The following is a 19897-nucleotide window of genomic DNA, read 5'->3' on the forward strand; positions in this document are numbered from 1 at the left end:
AGAGAGAGAGAGCATGAGAGGGGGGAGGGTCAGAGGGAGAAGCAGACTCCCTGCTGAGTAGGGAGCCCGATGCGGGACTCGATCCCGGGACTCCAGGATCATGACCGGAGCTGAAGGCAGTTGCTTAACCAACTGAGCCACCCAGGCGCCCTCTGCCTAGCTTATTTTTAAAAACAACCTCAACAACCCTCCCATTCACTCATGTCAGGTACTGTTTTGTGCCTCTGTGGCACTGCTTTCCCGCTGTGTGAACTGGATGATTTGGGGGCAAGCGTTGTCTTCAGCTTTGCACAACTCTACCTCACCCTGTACCTTAGGGACCAACTAGCCATTTGATAAACCTGTTCTATAAAGAAGTACTTTTCTTTCTTTCTTTTTTTTTTTTTAAAGATTTTATTTTTTTATTTGACAGAGAGAGACACAGTGAGAGAGGGAACACAAGCAGGGGGAGTGGGAGAGGGAGAAGCAGGCTTCCCGCTGAGCAGGGAGCCCGATGCGGGGCTTGATCCCAGGACACTGGGATCACGACCTGAGCCGAAGGCAGACGCTTAACTGACTGAGCCACCCAGGCGCCCCTCTTTTTTTTTTTTTTTTTTTTAAAGACTTTATTTGAGAGAGAGAGCACGCACGAGTGGGGGCAAGGGCAGAGGGACAAGTGGGCTCTCTGTTCACCGACAACTCTGGGCTGGATCCCAGGACCCTAAGACCACAATCTGAGCTGAACTTAGATGCTTAACCAATTGAGCCACCCAGGCGCCCCTAGAGAAGTACTTTTCAAACTGTACTGTAAATAAAAATCACCTAGAGAGCTGTTAAAACACCGGTTTCTGGGCCCTCTCCCAAGTGATACTGATTCTGTTGCTCAGCTAACTACACTTTGAATAATACTGTTTTTGATCACAAAATGCTTGGAGTGTGAATTTAGATTAATGTATATTCATCACAAAATTCAGGCAACCCTCATGATTTATGAGACATATGTTCCTGAGATTCCTGCATATCAGAAAATCTGAACATTTTGCCTTTGACTTACACGTATTATTTACTTCAGACTGTATACCAGCTGGTAGCTAAGTGGCCCTGGAAATTTTTTTCTTCCTCTCTACTATTTAGGATTTGTTTATTTATTTGTTATTTTTAAAAGATTTTCTTTTTAAGTAATGTCTACACCTTATGTGGGGCTCAAACTCATAACCCCGAGATCAAAAATTGCTTGGTCCACTGACTGAGTCAGCCAGGCGCCCCCTCCACTATTTAGGATTTTTATTTATTTATTTTTATTATTATTTTTTAAGATTTTATTTATTTATTTGTGAGAGAGGGAGGGAGAGAGCACAAGGAGGAGGAGGAGGTAGAGGGAGAAGCAGGCTCCCCACTGAGCAAGGAGCCCTATGTGGCGCTCGATCCCAGGACACCAAGATCATGACCTGAGCTGAAGGCAGATGTTTAACCAGGTGAGCCACCGGGTGTCCCTAGGATTTCTTTTTTTTTTTTTAAGATTTTATTTATTTATTTTATGAGAGAGAGAGAGAGAGAGAGCAAGCTGGGGGTGGGGCAGAGGGAGATGGAGAGATTATCAAGCAGACTTCTCGCTGAGCATGGAGACCAATGCAGGGCTCGATATTATGACCTGGCCAAAGCCAAGAGTCAGACACTTAACCCACTGAGTCACCCAGGTGCCCCTCCACTATTTAGGATTTAAATCTCTCTTTTCTTCTCTTTTTTGGTTGTGGCATTCTATCCCTCTCTGTTCCATTCTCACCTTACTCTAGGCACCCATAGCAGCACTGGTAGTAGGAGGCAAAGATTTTAGGTCTTCTCTCCCATATCTAGTGCTACTTGTTCTTGAGTCCCCATAACCTTTTCTTAGCTTCCTCCCCTATCTTGGTTCTTATCTGCTGCTTAAGCTCCTGTGAGAAAATGTTGTGTAAACCGAGTTTGGATATTTCTCTGAAATGTTTTACTCCAGTACTTTCTCTACCCAGAGATCTACCTTCAGTACATATATTGGCCTGTTTTTCTCAATTAGGTTTAATGAGGGGTGGGGGGTGGGGGGAGTGATGCTCTTAGGAGAGAACTTTAGTAAACTCCTGTCTTTTCCCCATTGTTTCTGTTCTTAAAAGGTTTAAAAAGCCAAAACGGGCTGTATGCTTCTTTCAGGGACAGCAGGACTAGAGAGAAATTGTGAGACTGTAGCTTCTTCCATGGTAGGCCAGACAAGGTGAAACACTGGTCAGAAATAATAGCGAAATTTAAAGAATGGGTTGACCCTGTGTATCTCAGGAATTTTTTTTTTTTTTTTAAGTAGGCTCCATGCCCAACATGGGGCCTTTGTGAACTCATGACCCTGAGATCAAGAGTCACATGCTCTACAGACTGAGCCAGCCAGGCTCCCCAGAAAAAAAAATTTCTGTTTTACCTGAGGATTTAGTTTGGTGTGAAGTTTCTATTCCCTATAGCGCTTTATTCCTTCATCCTTCATTCCTCTTTATCATCTCTAAAAATCTTACACTTGGGTATTATATGCAGCTGATGAATCACTAAATTCTACCCCTGAAACTAGCAATACAATGTATGTTAACTAAATTGAATTTAAGTAAAAAATTGAAAATAAAAAGTAAAAATCTTACACTCTGCTAGAACTTTCTTCCCATAGGCTGAAGGAGCTACCTTCAGTAGCTTACAGCTGGAAAAAGTCTTTACTCCCACTGCCACAGGGGAAAATACATACTTGGCTCTTAATTTGAAATGCTTCACATTTTCTTCTAGGTACATCATTATACTAAGTGGTTAAGGTCCATAGTATTAATAATATACTCTCCTTCAATTACAGCCCTATGACTTAAATGTTTTTATTCTTGTTTTTCTTTTGTGGGATGGCTTAGGAATCTTCTATAGATTAGTTCTATGAGATATATTCCAAGTTCCAAACTCTGACTTGCAAATAAGCTTTTAGAAATTTACCTGTTGTACCATGTGTATATATATGTATATATCTATATGCTTTAAATTAAGGTTTTAAATATATATTTTTTAAATTTTTTGAGTATAGTTGACACACCGTTACATTAGTTTCAGGTGTGTCAACATGGTGATTCAACATCCCTATACGTTATGCTGTGCCCACCATAAGCGTAGCTACCACCTGTCACCATACAATACGATTGCAATATCATTAACTGTATTTTTCTATGCTGTACCTTTTATTCCCATTCCTTATTCAATCCATACCTGGAAGTAAAGGCATATATTTTGGTTTATGCTTTTGGACATAAACTTGAGCTTGCTTGACCTAGGGATAATTACATTTCTTGAAATTGAAATAATTCAAAAAAGAGCAATATGCAATATGATCACTTGGCTGTGTGCTCAAATTAGGAAATGCAAAAAAGTATAGTAGAATATCTAGGTTAAATGCTCAAAGAGATAAAGGAAATCTTTTTACTTTAAATTAACTACATGCTCTATAAACTCATGCAAATACTGCCTTATATGTTATGCAAAGCATGTGAAAATCCCTATGAGAGTTATATCGATTGATGACAAATACTTTTTCCCCTTTTAACATCTTGTCCGTCTGCTGCACATGCATTTGATTTTCTTTTAGGTACCATGATTGAGGATGTGTTAACACTGAAATGCTGTAGCTACTAAATGTAAAAATATTGGGGAAATACCAAAACTAAACATCACCAGTCTGTGTTTAAGAGAGTGTACTGTATGTTACTATAGTTAACTGTCCATATCCCAAGTCTTGAAAGACAAGGCTGAACTAGAACTCGGAGTTCAGAGTTTCTGCAGTCTGAGGGCAACCGTGATGACTGCTTCTTCATGCAGGAAGCCCCAGTCCCTTGCCTTCATGGCCTGTAGCTGGCCCAAGAATTGCCACTATTGGCAGTCATTGTGGTAGATGTTAGGGATGCATGCAGAGAAGTCCTTACTTATAAGGAGTTCACAGACTGCTGGCACAGATTGCTGGTTTTCTTAGGCAGTCTAGGGGAATGAAAGAATTTCTGCATCCCTGGGAATGCTCTGGAAGTCCCTTCTTCCTCTATCTATATCTCTTTCCTCCTTTTAGTTTTCCATTTTATGACATCACCTCCGAAACCAGGGATTAGTTTGCCTACCCATTGAGTGCTTTGCTGCTATGGGTTGATCTTTCCTGAGCTGGTCTCACTTGAGGACTTTCACAATCAGACTGGAGTTTTCTGAAGATTATACTTGGAATGTTCTTATACAGTGAAGCTTTGAGAGTGTCAAGAAGATAATGTCTCTCTTTTTTTTTTTTTTAAAGATTTTATTTATTTATCTGACAGAGAGAGACACAGCAAGAGAGGGAACACAAGCAGGGTGAATGGGAGAGGGAGAAGCAGGCTTCCCGTGGAGCAAGGAGCCCGATGTGGGGCTCGATCCCAGGACCCCGGGATCATGACCTGAGCCGACCCAGGACCCCGGGATCATGACCTGAGCCGAAGGCAGACGCCTAACAACTGAGGCACCCAGGCACCCCCATGTAGTTAAAAGACTTGTCTAGAGTTGTAAACTGAGACCATAAGTAAGAAACACAACTCCCAAGCCTCACCATCAATATGACTACCCTTACTTTTTCAGAGAACTTTGAGTTTATGAGGCACTTTAACATACAATATTTCAGTTAGTTATTGGATTAAATGACTTAGTGTATATAAAAAAACTTAACACAGTGCTTGGTATTGAGAAAGCACTTAATGTTGGCTGTAATTCTCTCAACTTCGTTAGTAGGAATTTTTTCCTCCTTTCGTTTTTCAGCTGAGTAAATAGGTTTATAGAAGTTGTGTTTTGCTCACATCTTTCTGTCTCTAATTTTCCTGTTCTTTTCACTTTACCAGATTGCCTCAGAAACAAATTATTCCAATCATGTTTCATTTTTAGGGCATAATATCAGAGCTGGAAGGAGCCTTCTGTACTACATAGTCCAGTTTCCTCTTAGAATTGAAAAAGCTGAGGATGAGAGTGACTAGGTGACTTCCTCACATACAGCTAGGTAGTCTCAGAACTACAGCTAGGACCTCAGTCTTCTAACTTACACAATACAGAGAACTAGAAGTCTAGAGTCCTAGGTAGAATTCTGAATTCCACCCTAGCTTGCCCTAAAAAGTTGAATGAGATGTAGTACTTCTTTATACCTCTGGGTACTACCACCTTTACAATGGATACTCTTATGTTTATCTGATATCTGCTAATTTTGGTTACTTAGTCTTTATAATTCAAAGGTTTTGAAATTTGTAATGTCTACTTTCTTTAATTGATTTGATGAAAACATTTATTGGGCACCTACCATTTGGCGCCCACTATGGTAGTGTTAGAGATACAAAGGCAAATGTGCCTTGTAATAGGGCTTTTTGCCAGATTGCTGGCATGTGTTCGGATTTCCAGCTGGGCAGCCTGGAGGATGAAAGACACCTAAATCCCTGGGAATACTCTGTGCTCTAGAGCCCAAATTAAAATCAACAGCATTGTGACTATTGTCGACAGCATTCTGGGCATTGCTTAGTGATAGTTTCTGAGGAAGGATGGTTTCTGAGAAGTAATGTTATTCCAGAGACAGGTATACCTCTAGAGAGATGAAGGGGGAAAAGAAAACAATTTAAGAAAACAGGGAAACTTGTGAGGTTGATGTTATTTTTCTCACAATCTTTTGCAGTAGTCAAGACACATATTCTTATTTTAGTCAGAGAAATGAGAATATTGAAGTCTAGAGAGACTAAATGACTTGCCCCAGGTTTTTCATGACAACATATAGGGGGGCAGTTGTGGGTGTGGGCTGTAGTACACCTGGCTGTCCTTGAAGGGGGGGGCTCCTTGTTTATTTGTTAGTCTTTATTTTTTTGTGTGCTGAGCCTGAACTGACCTGTTTCTGTTTCAGTTCAGTGTCAACATCACTGTTGACTTAACTGAGACTTTTTGTGGGGGAAAGCAATGTGCAAGACAGACAAGAACTTTGTTAGGATTGTTTTCATGAGATGGATAGTTCTTAAGGCTGCTACCACTGAACCAAACTCTGTCCTGGTAGATTTGAGGAGTCCAGAGGTCAGGGACCACATCAGTGAAGTACCTCTCATTAGGGTCACCTGGGACAGGAAGGTTGCTTGTTTTCTAACTTTAACACTTAGAGGAGTCATACAGCCTATGACCTTTGCCCTTCTTAGCTGGTGATAGGGGCCCTTTGTCAGTAAAGCATTCATGTGGATTCTACTCCACTGCTGCAGGTCACTCCCCCTATTAAGTCTGAGGCAGAAAAGGGGTGAACTGAACTGCTTTTCTCACTGTGAGGGAGGTTCATGCATTATGCTCAGCCAGTTAACAGGTCAGAGGAATGAGTTTCCCACTGTGTGAAATGCCTTCCTTTATTATAATGTGAGTATTCTTTAAAAACTTGCCTTAGCATCAGACATCCTGAAAAACCGTGGTGTTTCTTCTGTAGTAGCTACAAAATTAGAAATATTAACTATTTAGATTCTTTAAGCGAATACTCATTGTGTGTGTGTGTGCGCGCACACACCCCCACATGCACGTGACCACGTTTGTGTGTCCTTAAACAGTGTTCCCACTGCTTCCTCATTCTTACAGAATGAAACTCTGAAGTTTGAAAGTATCTGAGTCCTGAAGCAAGATAATTGAATGTGACAGGAACACAGTAACCAGAGGACCTGGGAGGCCATGAAAGATTTGCATTGCAAATATAAAAAATAAATAATGAGGCTTCTTTTTCTCCCTTACAGGGAAACTGGATTCCAAGATCCATCAAGGAGCAAAGAAGGGGTTAATGAAGCAGAATAAAGCTGTCTGACCCAGGAGAAAAGGAACTATACAGCATAGTGGAGTTTTGTGTACTAAAATTGCTATCCACTGGTCCTTTGGAATGGAAGCATTCGAAATCTAAAGGCTTGGCATCAGGCTTGAATCTCTCAGAATTTAAACTCTTACCTAAATCTGTATATTTTTCTTAAAGAGTGGGATTCTTACTTTCTGTAGTAGGTCAAAATCTTTGAATACATTATTTATAAAATGCTATTTTAAAAATTCTAGGTCTTTGACATTTCTCTCAGAATGGTATCAGAAGAGAAAGGAACAAGTTGGAAATTACTTTCCTCTCTGAGGCTTGGATTTGAGGTTATGAAAATCTTAACATAGGTTAACAATTTTTTTGAGAGACCACTTGAATTTTAAAGTTTCTTTTCAAAGTAATAGCCTGGTTGGAGTATTAGGATGTTTGAGGAATCCTGTGTTTAATACAAACCTGTGATGGGACAGAAAGGGGTTTTAACAAGTTTTTTGCTCTCGTCCAACATCTCTTGAAGTGAACAGTCTTCAAAAGCTGAATAACCTTCTTCGGCAGATTTTTTTTTTTTTAAGGGATAACCTGAAGGGGTGCTGCCACTTTGTTCTTTGGTTTGAGATGTTAGGACATAAGAGGATCAGACTGGGAGGAGATAGAGCCACCTGTTAAAGCAGCATGAAACTGCCCTATTTATTGTTGTGGGTATTGCAAAAGCACCACTTGGATGGGGCAATTAGAAACAAACTAAAAAGTAAAGTCCCTTCAGTAAATGTATTCAAATACCCTCAAATGCTGAAACCCAACCCTTTAAACCATCCACAGCTCAGGAAGCTATGAGCTTTGGAAAAATAGAAGGTTGATTTGAAATGAGATTTTCACTCATCAGTCTGGCCCCACTTAGTGAAGCACTTTTTTTCTGAGGCTGTTCAGTAGAGCTGTCAGAATCTCAGTTGCTGGCATCCTCAGGAAATTCATGGTCTTAAATGTGTATGTTCTGCTTTTTATAAAGCACCACCACCACACTAGGGAAGTTGGATTCCCTCCAGCAGTTGTGTGCATGACTTAAAAAAGAGAGCGCACAGGAGAGAAAAAAAAGTGCCCTGTGTTATGAAAAAGATTAATTTCCCCTTTCTTTAATCCTTCATATTCAGCATGTATTTGCATTGAAATGCCTGCACTCATATGCATTGATGTTCACTCAACTGTGAACCCTGCTTGTTGCATAGCTCTAGGCACTGGTTTTGTGGGGCCTGATCACTCTGGATTCCCAGGGAAAACCCACCCAGTTCTTGTTCCGGTAATGCAGACATGCAGTATTCTCATTCTTTTCCTGTTCAACTTCTGTAGAGAAAGTGGAAAGAACACCTAATGGTACTTCTTTAGGGGGAAAAAAAATTTCATTCTGGTCTCCTGAAGACCCTAGTACTGTTAATGAAGACACGCTGGGTTAATATTTTACCGTGCAGTAGTACCATGAACTCTGCACGGGAATTGTCTGGTTTTCCGAATACCAAAATAAAACCAAAAGGCAGGAGGTAAAGGGCCTAGGGAACACCAACAAGTTTTCTGCCTTTTTACGTGAATGACAGCTCAAGCACAGAGGAGTCTGGATTGATTTTTTTTCACCTGGATAGATTGTGTGTGCATGCCTAAAGAAAAACATCAGGACCTGCAAGATCAGGTTATGAGACCATTTTGTGTGCTGTGATAAAGTTTACAAGAACATTACAAGTTTACAAGAACCCACCTCAGCATCCAAAATATGCAGCTGGAGCCACATGAGTAAATGGCGGAGTAACTTGGAAACTTCTTTTCATGGTTAGACTGTGAAAGCCTGTCTTTAGTTCACATGGTGATGGTGTAAGGTCTGTCTTTTATTTGTAGGACACTGGGGAGGAAGTGTGGGAAAGACTTGGGGGTAGATGGTCCTCAGTTGCTCAGTGATGAATAGCATAATTTAAAGCCTAGTGGAAATTCCTAGCATCCTGAATACAAACTCGTCCAGGAATTGCCTCTCGGTGCTTTACAACACTTTGCACTGACCCTTTTAACTCTGGGACAGCTTAGCCTGAGGGAAGTTTCACATTTCTGAGCTGGTTTTCTTTTGCAGCCTAAATATAATCGGCGCCCCCTTTTGGATGGTTGGGTCCAGTGACTCTCAATTTGTATAGTACCTGAAGGATTCAGTGTTTTTGTTTTTCTAGGCAGGTCCCTGTCTCAATTATGTAAGCTCAGAGTGGGATATATGTGAAACTAGATACTTTCTTGTCAGGGTTTAGGAGACTCTGGCTTTGCAGTCAGATGTTTGGAATGGAGTAAGGTTTGTTTGTTTGTTTGTTTTGGTTTGGGTTTTTTTTGCTTGCTATAGCTAATCTAGGGAAAGGGAACTAGGTGTCCCTCCTTTTCTCTTTAAGCTGAAAGTTTACAGAAACCCATTTTTCCTAGGGTGTAGCTGTGAAAAATTTAGACTTTAAAGATTACTTTTACAAATAATTACAAAGTTACGGTTTTTATTTAATCTCTTTCCATTTTAACTGCATCTCTACTAAAGCCCATTTATGTGGATTTCATTTAGTTTGGTAAATTTTTTTAATGCTTTTGCTAGAACTCCTAGCCAAGATTGAGACAGTGTTGGGGTTGTTCTCTTGCCCAGCTAAAAAAGGCCAGTAAAAAAGCAAGCATCTATTAAACTAGAGAAATCAACTAACTTCAGTTTATTAGGCCTAGGGGGAGGAAAGAAAGGCTTGTGATGAAGGATTTTTTTTCCTTGAGATTCAAATAGCAAGTATACATCTGCTGTTCTGAGCTTCTGTGAATGTGTTTGGAGGGAGGTGATCCATATCACAGGCTCCAGCAGCAACAAGGGATCCAGCATGTGGAGGGCTTTTCTACTTCTCTCATGCAGAGAAGAAAGAACATAGCACAGTTCCATCCTTGAACACAAAGAAACTTGTGTAAATATCCATTTATATGTGTGCACATAATGTGGATCAATACATGGGGTGAAACTTGGTAAACTGATCAGATTTCAGTTGTGACAATGGAGAGCTCAGAAAGAAAACCCAGTAAATGTTGTATTCTACCTTGGAGTCAGATAAATAGGGCTGGGGGTAGGGCGCTGGGGGAACTGAGAATCCATATAGAGTTGTGACACAGGAAGGGAGTAAGATGTTGGCACAAAGGGCAAAAAATGATACAGAAGATTTGAGAAGAGTCTAGAGTTGTACTGTCTAATATGGTAGCCATAACCACTTGTGGTTTTTTAAATTAAATGAAATTAAGAATTCAGTTCTTTAGTCACATTAACCAAATTTCAAAGGTTCAAACAGCCACATGTGGCTAGTGACTTCTGAACTGGAGGGCACAAATATAGAACATTTCCATCATTGCAAAAAATTCGATTGGACAGTGCTTATTCAGAGCAGGGGTCCACACACTTTTTCTGTACAGGGCCAGATAGTAAATATTTTAGGCTTTCCAGGCCATACAAATCTCTGTTAACACCTATTCAACTCTGCTGTTAATAGTGCAAATGAATTCATAGATAATGCATACATGAATGAGTGTGGCTATGAGCCCATAAAACTTTATTTATGGACACTGAAATTTGAATTTCATATTCTCACACCACAAAGTATTATTTTATTTTTCAGCCATTTAAAAATGTAATAACCACTCTTAGCTCATGGGACATACCAAAACAGGCAGTGAGCTTGTGAGCCATAACTTGCCAACCCCTGGTCTAGAGGAACAGGAAGTCAAAACTTAAGATTCTTTCAGTGTACAGGACATCACTTAAAAATTTTTGGTGGTTCTTTCAGGCTTGAGAACTTTCTTTGGCTAAAAATTGAGGTTCACTGTAGTACTGTTTATTTTCTTCTTTTCCCTATTTTTGCAGTCCTGTCCTCCCCAATGGTAGGGTCATGCTCTTCAGTAGATGACTGCTTGAGTGTTAACTCTTAATTAAGTCACATCTAAGTCTAAAATACCAAACCTTACTCTTTCTCTACGTGCTAAGTAGTGAATCCTCACTTGTAACATTGCCTAGTAGAGATTGGAAGTGTGCGGTCACCCAGAATCAGTTCTGCCCTACATGTACTGTACTAGAACAAGTTAAATATTGGTGGGCCAAAGGGAGATTATTCTTCCTAGGCCAGACAGGCTTAGTGTTCATCTTTAGCCCCCACCCCACCCCCACCGTGTGTGTGTGTGTGTGTGTGTGTGTGTGTGTGTGTGTGTGTGTGTGTATAGATGGAGAGTAAAGGGGTTTTATTATCTGGCTGTATCCCCAAGTCACACACTATTTTGAGTGGCACTTTTGAAGGATGCCTCAGGATAAGGGAGGAAAGGAAAGACAAAAACTGAAGAGCTAAAATGATCAAGGACACAGGAAGGACATAAGTTAAGGGGCTAAGAAAGGGGAGCCTTGAGAATTAAGAAATTTCTCTTTGCTATGGAAGGAGGTGGAAATTTTAGGGAAAAGGTCATGGAGAGTATATTTCACAAGTGAGAGGTGGGTGGGAGGGTTCACGTAAACACGGACTGAATGTCTACTGTGCAGTGCGCTGGACAATCACAGTTGAATGACAGATATGGAAAGGTAAAAGTTACAGTCGTTAGAAACAGAATGGTGGGTTGGAGAAGGACAGAATAGGGCTTTTAGATAATAAAAAGCAGCAAGATTTGGCGATATAGGATGGTGAGATGAAAAGGGATATAGAAAGAGGAGAAGTGGGTACTTTGGAGAGAAAAACAAGTGGTAATCCCAAGAAAAAGAAACTGGAGAACAAAGGATAAAAAAATTAGGGGGTTGATAATTTTCTGAACCAAAGGATAAAATGGATGAAACCATTATGAGCTGTTCTTGCTCTTCTGTTCTTTGTGGATGTTCACGTTCAGACCCCTTAACGGCCTTTTCCTCTCCCCATGGTGGAAGGACACCTACGGAATTGGTGTCTTGTATTTAAGGTATGATACTTCCCCAGAGACCTCTCTGCGAGGAAGTCTGGTCCAGCGAGAGTTCTTTTCCACGAGGGGAGAGCGTTAGGTTCGAGCTCTCCAATCCGGGTTTCTTCGAGTTTATCTCTGTTTAACCGGCTCGCCGGGTTTTCCAGCATTCCCAGAGCTACGACTCTAATCCGGGCTCCGTGTGACCGCGCATTCCGAGACCCAGGATTTGGCTCTTTCATCCAGGTTCCGGGTTTCCCCGGCGCACTCCCGCTCCAGACTCCACAGCAGCCCGGAATCCAGATCCGAGGGCCCGGTAGTCCACTTTCCGGGTCTTCGGGGCGGCCCTGGTTGTCCCGGATCGCGGCGGCGGCGGCGGCGGTGGCGGCGGCTGAGGGACCCGCGGCCCCGGACACAGCGGCACCGGCCGGGCGGGGCGGAGCGGCGCGGGGAGGGGGCGGAGAGCCGGAGCTGAGGCGGGGTGGGGTGGGGGGGAGGGGCCGCGGGAACGGATGGCGGCCTGGGCCCCGTAGCAGCGGCGGCTCTACGGCCCGGGGCCCCGGGCGGGCGGAGGTGGCGGCTCCCGGGACCGGCCGCGCGGTGAGTCCGAAGCTTTGTGTGGAGCCGGGGCTGGGGGAGGAGAGAGGCCGTGGCGCTGAGGGGGGCCGGGGCTGAGGGGGCCGGGGGAAGCGGCGCCTGACGGAGGAAGTGGGGGTTGGGGGGCCGGGGCGGAGCGAGGGGAAGGTGTGTTTGGGGGGGAGGGGGGTCGTTGCGTGGGTGGGGGAGGGGGCGTCGAGGGGCGCGGGGTGAAGTTCAAAGCGTGGCCGGGGCCGGTTCAGCCTCAGGGTAGGGGTTCCCAAGAGAGGATTAGGGTCTGGCCAGGTTGTGGGGACAGGCCAGAGAGTTTCAGTGGCGAGTCTGGGTATCTCGAGGGGGCCTAGGGCGGCGGGGCTAGTCAGCGAGTTAGGGGGGTTCAGGGCGAAGGGTTGGGAGCAGGACGTGTGCGCGGCCCTGAGGGGGGGGGGGAGCAAGGTGGCCGGGAGTGTGCAGTAAGTAGGTTGTGGGTGTGTGCTCCTTCCAGTCTTCAGGTCACATTTAGTCCTGTCCTTTTCTTCAAGATGGAGGGATCCCTGGGCCTGGCCCTTAACTGCTCTCCTTGTACCCCCGGGAGGATTTGTGACCCTGTCCTGTTTGGAAAAACCCATGCTGCCCTCTTTTCCCTTTATGTGTAATTACGGTTGGATCATCTCTGTGCTTTGCTCAGATTCTCCTTCCTCCCTCTGGGGTTGAGGAGGAGGAGACACATCTGACCAATTAATGTGTGTTTGTGAAACAGGCAGCAGCAGTCATTTCAGCTTCTAGGAATTAGGCTCACACAGGGTGGAGAGATCAGAGCCCTTCAGGGGGAATATTTCTGAACAAATCACAGATGATTAAATTCTCTAAGAAACAGCTTCCTACCTAAATGAGAGTGGGAAAGATGGGGGAGAAAGCCTGTCTGTTTGCAGCCATGTGTCCAGAGCCCCAGGGGTAGAGGAGAGTCCCCAATCCCCCACAGGCCTCTCTTTTCTGTACTAGGCTTTGCTCTGCAGCCTTGAGTTAATTTCACCCCTGCTGCTTTGTCTTGGGGGAGGGAGTGCTGGTTTAGGCTGTTGTGAGGAGATGACTGTTCTGCTGCCACACACAATAGTCTGTGTCATTTTATCGGGAGTGCTACCCCAGGGCTGAGAACTGCTGCTGCAGAGATAAACCGGTCCCTCTCACCCGCCTATTGTGTACACAGTGAAGGTCATAGGTTCAAGTCTTGTCTGAGAGCTTTGGATATGCTCCATCTCCCAGGCTCCTCAGTGCCATTTTCTTCCTTTTCCAGACTGGGGCTTGCCATTGGAGGAGGCCAGACAGAAAGGCTCTTCTTTTTGAGTGAGGAACAATGCAGAGCTCATTGGCACACATTTTTTCAGAAGAATAGGGGATGCCAGCCATGTTGTGCCTGCCTCTTTGGCTAGCCTGTACTAAGTTGTGGAGGAATCGTGTCTGGGAGACTCAATCCGATGTTTGTGTCAGACCTTTAAGGAAGAAGACTCCAAGGGGAGGTTTCCACTCTTGTTTGAACCATCATATTTAATTCTTTTTATAGAGATGGGACACTCAAGAATGATTTTTTTGGTTGCTTAGGAATACCACTAAAAACCTTTGCAGGGTTAAGATAGGGAGTCAAGGACCAAGTACCTTTTTAATGGTGACTTCCTGGTCAGTATTAATTGCACAACGAAAAAGCCACAGAATTTGCCTATCTGGGCGAGGGCTATGGAAACAAAACAACTTTCCTTTTAATCTTTGTTTTAATTTGATGAAAAGAGATGACTTGCCATTGTGCAGAAAGGCCATCTCTGCCTTTGTATTAGGGAGAAATTTGTCAAAGTGATGAACATAAAAATCATTTGAGGTCTTGGGGGTTATTAATGAGAGAAGGATGAGAACAAGCTAGAAGAAACCCTATCCTTGTAAATGTCTCATAGAAGTGTCCAGATAGTATTTAGGTACTATTAGTTGGGTAAAAAAATTATTTGGGATTAGAAGTGAGGTTTCCATTTAGAATATAAAAACTTTTCTTTAAGAAGAGATTAGAAATTAGACTCATTGTGAGAGGGCAGTTGCACACAATGCACTGTGTACACAATAGCCAACCATAGCCTATAGGGTATTGTTGAATAGGAACTTTAGCCTTTGGTTTTGGTAGAGGTCTTTTTCTGAGGGGCTGAGTCTGACTATGTTGCCCCCCTCATCCCTTTATTTCAATGAGTTTCTTAAAATGATGACTTGCCACTTAGGTGTTGGGCTTTGTTGGGAGGGAACATGTTGTTCTTGATGACAAAACTATCTTAAAGTCTTACTAGAAGTGTTGTCTGTCTTTAGACTATTTCCAACTTACCTGTCCAAGGTCTCTGAATGAAGCCTCAGCTAAACTGAGTCCAAAGCATTTTGCTCTTGGGTTGTAGGCATTCATTCTGAATCCTGTCAGGTGACAGTGAAGGCAAAAGCCTCCTATTAAGTTTGCCCAGATTAGATATAGTGGTTTCAGAGTTGGGCCCTTGCCACAAAGTCTTCTGAGTCTTCTGATTGTGACCATCTTTCAGAGAGCACTTTGGTTTTCTTGGTAGAAGATGTTTCCTTGTGAGAGGTCTAGATAGCTGGGCAGATTAGTGCTTATTTTGTGTGAGGATATAGGAGCATAATTTTGGCTCCTGGTAGTAATTATGTTGCAATTAGCATATAGCAACTAAACAACTGGAACAGGATAATTTGTTAAGGGGTTTAGCGATTGCTCTGATGAGTAGAAGTGCCACTCCTTATTTATTTGACTTGAACACTACTGCCTGGGCTCGACCATGGAGACTTAAGAAGTACAGGGATGATGTGTGATCTCAGAAGTTCTTCCCCTCTCATTCCTGCCAGGTACCATAGCACTTTCCAACTGCCACTTTCTTCTGCTACAAAGGTAGCTGAGCAATTGTTATTTCCCTTGTGGAAAACCAGTCATGGATGGGAATACTGCCAGACAGATGGGGCCACTCTGAGATAAGGCAGCCTTATGTTGTGTGGCAAGTTCTTTTTAGCAGCTGAATTTTCACTTCTACTTGATTTTTAAAAATCCGTTTCCTTTAAAAAACAACAGCAACAAGAACAAAACCCCACAAAATACAAAGTCACATAGTGTGCTAAATACGCCTTCAAGATATCTCTCATAAAAGTTGGCTGTGACCGACAAAATGAAGATTGGTGAGGCTGATTGGCAGGTTCTGGGCCCACTAAGTGTCAGTGAAGGACTCTTTACACTAGGGAACAGGTAATTCACCAGAGCACCTGCCTAGCTGGGCATGTGGAATTGGCAGCAGCTGTGCAGCTGAAGAGGGATTATTGAGCAGGTGGTTAAAGAATCACATGCCACAGTGACAAGAAAATTCTGGGTCTTCCGTGGTTTAGGTTCAGTTCATATGTGTGAAATTGCTCTTTGTTTCACATTTCTTAATGCCTGATACAGATTTGTTAGTGAGATGATAATGGAATAGAGAAAAGAGATTCTTCTTTCTCTGTGTTTCTTTTAGAATACTGAGTAACATGCCTTAGACATGGTCCTAGCTGGCCCTATTGTATTTCTGTGATTTCTGGCTTTATGCCCTATGAATGGGAAGGAAATAGTGGTAATTCAGTTTTCTAGTGCTTGTTTATTAGAGGGAAATGGGAAGGAGAAAATTCTTTGCTTTCAGTGTGGTGAAAAAGATTTCGCCCACTGGGAGAATACCCAGCAGATTTTATGCAAAGGATATAATTGACTTTTTGTGTAGGTCTACCTGACATGCCTCCCTCAAGAAATTTGCATGTGTTTTTATTTTATGAATGTAAATTTCCATATGAAGTTTGCATCTCTTCAGATGTCCTGTTTCATTTTTAGTTTCTCCCAGCACCTTTATAACTCTTTTCTCTGGCACTGAGATTAACATCACTTGTTAGAATCAAATCACCTCAAGCCAAATCATGTTAAGGAAATACCTCAACTATATGTTTATCTTAAAAACAAGTATAGCATTTCCTATAACTTGGAGGAGGACTTTCTATTTTTAGGTTTTTTGCAAATTCCCAGGTTTTTCTTGTAGGTTACCATCATCATCTTCTGTTAATATATTATTTTTCTTTCACATGTTCGTGCCACTATAGTAGGCAGTGCTATAGAGCCAAAAATGTATGAGCAAATAACTTGGGTGTTTATTTTCTGATTTTTTTTTTTAGGGCCCTCCAGTCATTTTCTGTGTTAGGTCAACACAACAGGCTATGTGATCCTGTTGAGGCCCATTCTCTCATTGAATTCACTGGGTATTAATTAACAGTTGATTGAAGGGAAATAAGTGATATTAACTGTTTAGAGTTCAGAAATCCCTTTTCCAAGTGGAGTGAAGACTCTAACCTGTTTGTCAGAGCAATACAGAGAGAGCTTTAGATACATAGATCGATTGATTTAGGGGAAAGGGAGGCAGTGGTATAAGGCCAGGGCCAGTAGACCACTGCAAAGTCAGGGACATTTGCAATAATCTGCTTAAACCTAGTTCATAAGCTAGCTTTAAGTGGGAGCCTTGCAGTTATTTGTATAGTATTAACTAATAGGAAAGAATATAAAGTTCTTTATTTACCCATATGAAGCCATCACAGTTGTTTCTTGGTTTGTTTTAAACTGTTCACAAACCACTATATACTTTCCTAGCATTTTCAGTAGTTTGCTTCCTCATGCTTTTTCCCCTCCCCCATCTCTCATCCTAGTTCCCTGCTCTGAAGACTTCTCCAGCAGCTTGGAAACACTCTAATTACTGTAGCTATTATAGTCACAACCCAGATCTTCCACCTCCTTCCCACTCACCCCTTTCTATCTTCCTTCCCCCTCCCCTTGCTCTAGCAGCAGGAGTTGAACTGCAGTCTCATGAGCACAGTCAGATCTATGAATGAGCTTTATATCTTGTCAAGGCAGAACTCCAGATCCAACAGGGCTGATTTTTCATGGTCCTCTTGCTGTTTGTTCTTGGATCAGAGTCCCAGAAATAAGAGATGGCAAATACCTATTAGGTCATATCTAGTCCATCACTCAGGAGCAAACCTCCGATCTTTCTCTTGTCTCTGTGAGAATTTTTTCCTTCTTTCTTTTGCAGGTGAGAGCTGTCTGATGCCAGGCAAGCTCTGAAACTGCCTTCTTTTTATTGTGCTCTCTGGTCATTAGTTTATGGCCAACTTTGCTCTCTTGGATTTTTATTCTTACACCATTTTCATGATTACTTGCTCCCAGCAATATCTCTACCCCCTTCAAGTTCAGTCCATTTTGATTGTTGGCACCACATTTGTGGGTTCCTTTAGTACTGTCAGTTATCTATACCAGAAGTTACCATTTTTCAAACCTTTGCCACTAGGGTCATTGTGGCCTCATCTTAAGGAGGTACATTTCACGAACACACAGGACACACATCCTGGCATGTAATAATTAACAAAATGGTTCAGAAAATATGTGCGAGGTTGTGCCCTTAAGAAGCCCCTGGATTGGATGAACAAATGCTGCTGCTTTCTGTTTAATTTGGGGTACTTCCTGTTCTAACCCTTTGTTCTCCTTATGTGGATGAATTTTATTTTTGTGTGGCTTAGTTATAGTTACTGTTAAGTTATTGTCTGATTTAAGAGTGTTATTTTTTTTTTCTGCTAATACAGCTTTTCAAAGAATAGAATAGGGTGTCATAAAACCCTGGTTCTCATCACTGTGGTGCTTCTAACTAGCTGTGTGACCTTGTGCTAGTCACTCCGCTGTTTTCACTTTCCTTATTTGTAAAATGAGTACATTAAACAAGATCATCTTCTAAGGTTCCATTTAGCTGTAGAATTTTATGATACTAAGATTGTGATGGAAGAACAGGCAAATTAGTTGACATAGTGAGCAGTTTTTTATTTTTTATTTTATTTATTTATTTATTTATTTTAAAGATTTTATTTATTTGAGAGAGAGAGAGAGGGAGCATGAGAGGGTCCGAGGGAAAAGCAGACTCCCTGCCAAGCAGGGAACCCGACGTGGGACTCGATCCTGGGACTCCCACCCGGATCATGACCTGAGCCGAAGGCAGTCGCCCAACCAACTGAGCCACCCAGGTGCCCGTGAGCAGTTTTTTATTACTGTGTCAAAAATACAGTCAGTATGCAGGAAGGCTAATGAGTACAGCGTTAGTTCTCTGGGGTTTGACCCTCACTCCTCTTTGATATGTTTGTAAAGCTTATGCTGTGCATTTTTTGCTAGGCCGTCTTCTTTCAGAGGCTCTTAAACCCTTATTCTGCAGGTTTAACAGCTTGTCAAATATATTTTTTTCTAGTCTCCTCAAGCCATAGGAGTGGGAATCAGAAAGCTGTAGAAAAAGAACCTCAGATTGTGAGAAGGAAATTGTACCTCAAAAGATTTGCCAGAAGCAATTTTGTGTGTTAAGTCAGCAATCTAAGATTTTTAAATCTCTTATATCTGAAATCTTTGAGTCAAATGGGACTGATTGTGGAGGTGGGTTGGGTACTTTTCCATTTTTGACCAGTCAATAGAAAACTTGCTTTGAGGGGCACCTGGGTGGCTCAGTCAGTTAAGTGTCTGCCTTCAGCTCAGGTCATCATCCTGGGGTCCTGGGATCCAGCCCCGCATTGGGCTCTCTGCTCAGCAGGGAGCCTGCTTCTCCTTCTCCCTCTGCCTATGCTCTCTTTCTCTGTCAAATAAATAAAATCTTTAAAAAAAAAGAAAAGAAAACTTGCTTTGAATTAACTTCTTGGGATTAAATATGATTGCCCACTGTGTTTTGTTTGGAAAATAAAATTATGTGATTTTTTAATGCCAACAAAATGCTAAATTGATGACATTTGGTGAAGTATGACTAACAAGGAGGATCCTTGAAATGCCCTGTAAAGGGACTCAGGGATAGAAAGGTGGTAGGTGATTGTAGGAACTTTGGAATTGACAATAATATTAAGAAATCTTTGCTTTCAAGCAGTTTAAAGGAATAAAATTGCATAACCAAGTTAATTCCCCAACTTAGGATTTTTATCAGCATTTCCTAGTTAATTCTTGGATTGGGGACTCCCAATAGCATCTATTTATTGAGTGTTTAGATGGTGGTCTTTTAGTCTTTTCTTTCTTTCTTTGTTAATATAGCAAAAATCACGTTTAATCTACCTTTGAACATTGGAAGAAGCATTCACTGTTTTTAAGTTTGCATTTTTTTCTTTCTTTTTTTAAAAAGATTTATTTATTTGAGAGAGCTCACGCACAAACAGGGGGAGCGGCAGGCAGAGGGAGGGGGAGAAGCAGGCTCCCCACTGAGCAGGGAGCCTGATGTGGGACTTGATCCCAGGACTCCGGGATCATGACCTGAGCCGAAGGCAGTCGCTTAATCGACTGAGCCACCCAGGCATCCCTAAATTTGCATTTAAAACATCCATCAGTCTGTAATAGAGAAATTTGGTGGATGGAACTATTGTTTGTTTTGGACTCACAAAAAGTCCTGGGAGTGCTTTGCTTTGTTCTCAGCCATCTTCAGCATATTATTAATTTTTGGGTAATCTGAAGGTTAT

The 19897-nt window shown here is 42.2% G+C and overlaps 2 protein-coding genes across 3 annotated transcripts in view; both read left to right on the forward strand.

Moving 5' to 3' along the window:
- Positions 1–11306, forward strand: part of TRIP4 (thyroid hormone receptor interactor 4) — a 69426-nt gene extending 58120 nt beyond the window's left edge. For both annotated transcript variants that reach the window (XM_032417227.1, XM_032417228.1), the window contains one exon: positions 6762–11306. In XM_032417227.1, the coding sequence (XP_032273118.1) occupies positions 6762–6829 (68 nt within the window). In that variant the 3' untranslated portion in view covers positions 6830–11306. The remainder of the gene's footprint in view (positions 1–6761) is intronic.
- A 968-nt stretch (positions 11307–12274) lies between these two features.
- Positions 12275–19897, forward strand: part of ZNF609 (zinc finger protein 609) — a 213714-nt gene continuing 206091 nt past the window's right edge. The window contains exon 1 of the mRNA XM_032417226.1: positions 12275–12367. The gene's annotated coding sequence lies outside the window, so the exon portion shown is untranslated. The remainder of the gene's footprint in view (positions 12368–19897) is intronic.

This window comes from Phoca vitulina, unplaced genomic scaffold (genome assembly GCF_004348235.1).
Source record: "Phoca vitulina isolate PV1807 unplaced genomic scaffold, GSC_HSeal_1.0 scaffold20, whole genome shotgun sequence".
In the NCBI taxonomy this organism is placed as follows: Eukaryota; Metazoa; Chordata; class Mammalia; order Carnivora; family Phocidae; genus Phoca; species Phoca vitulina.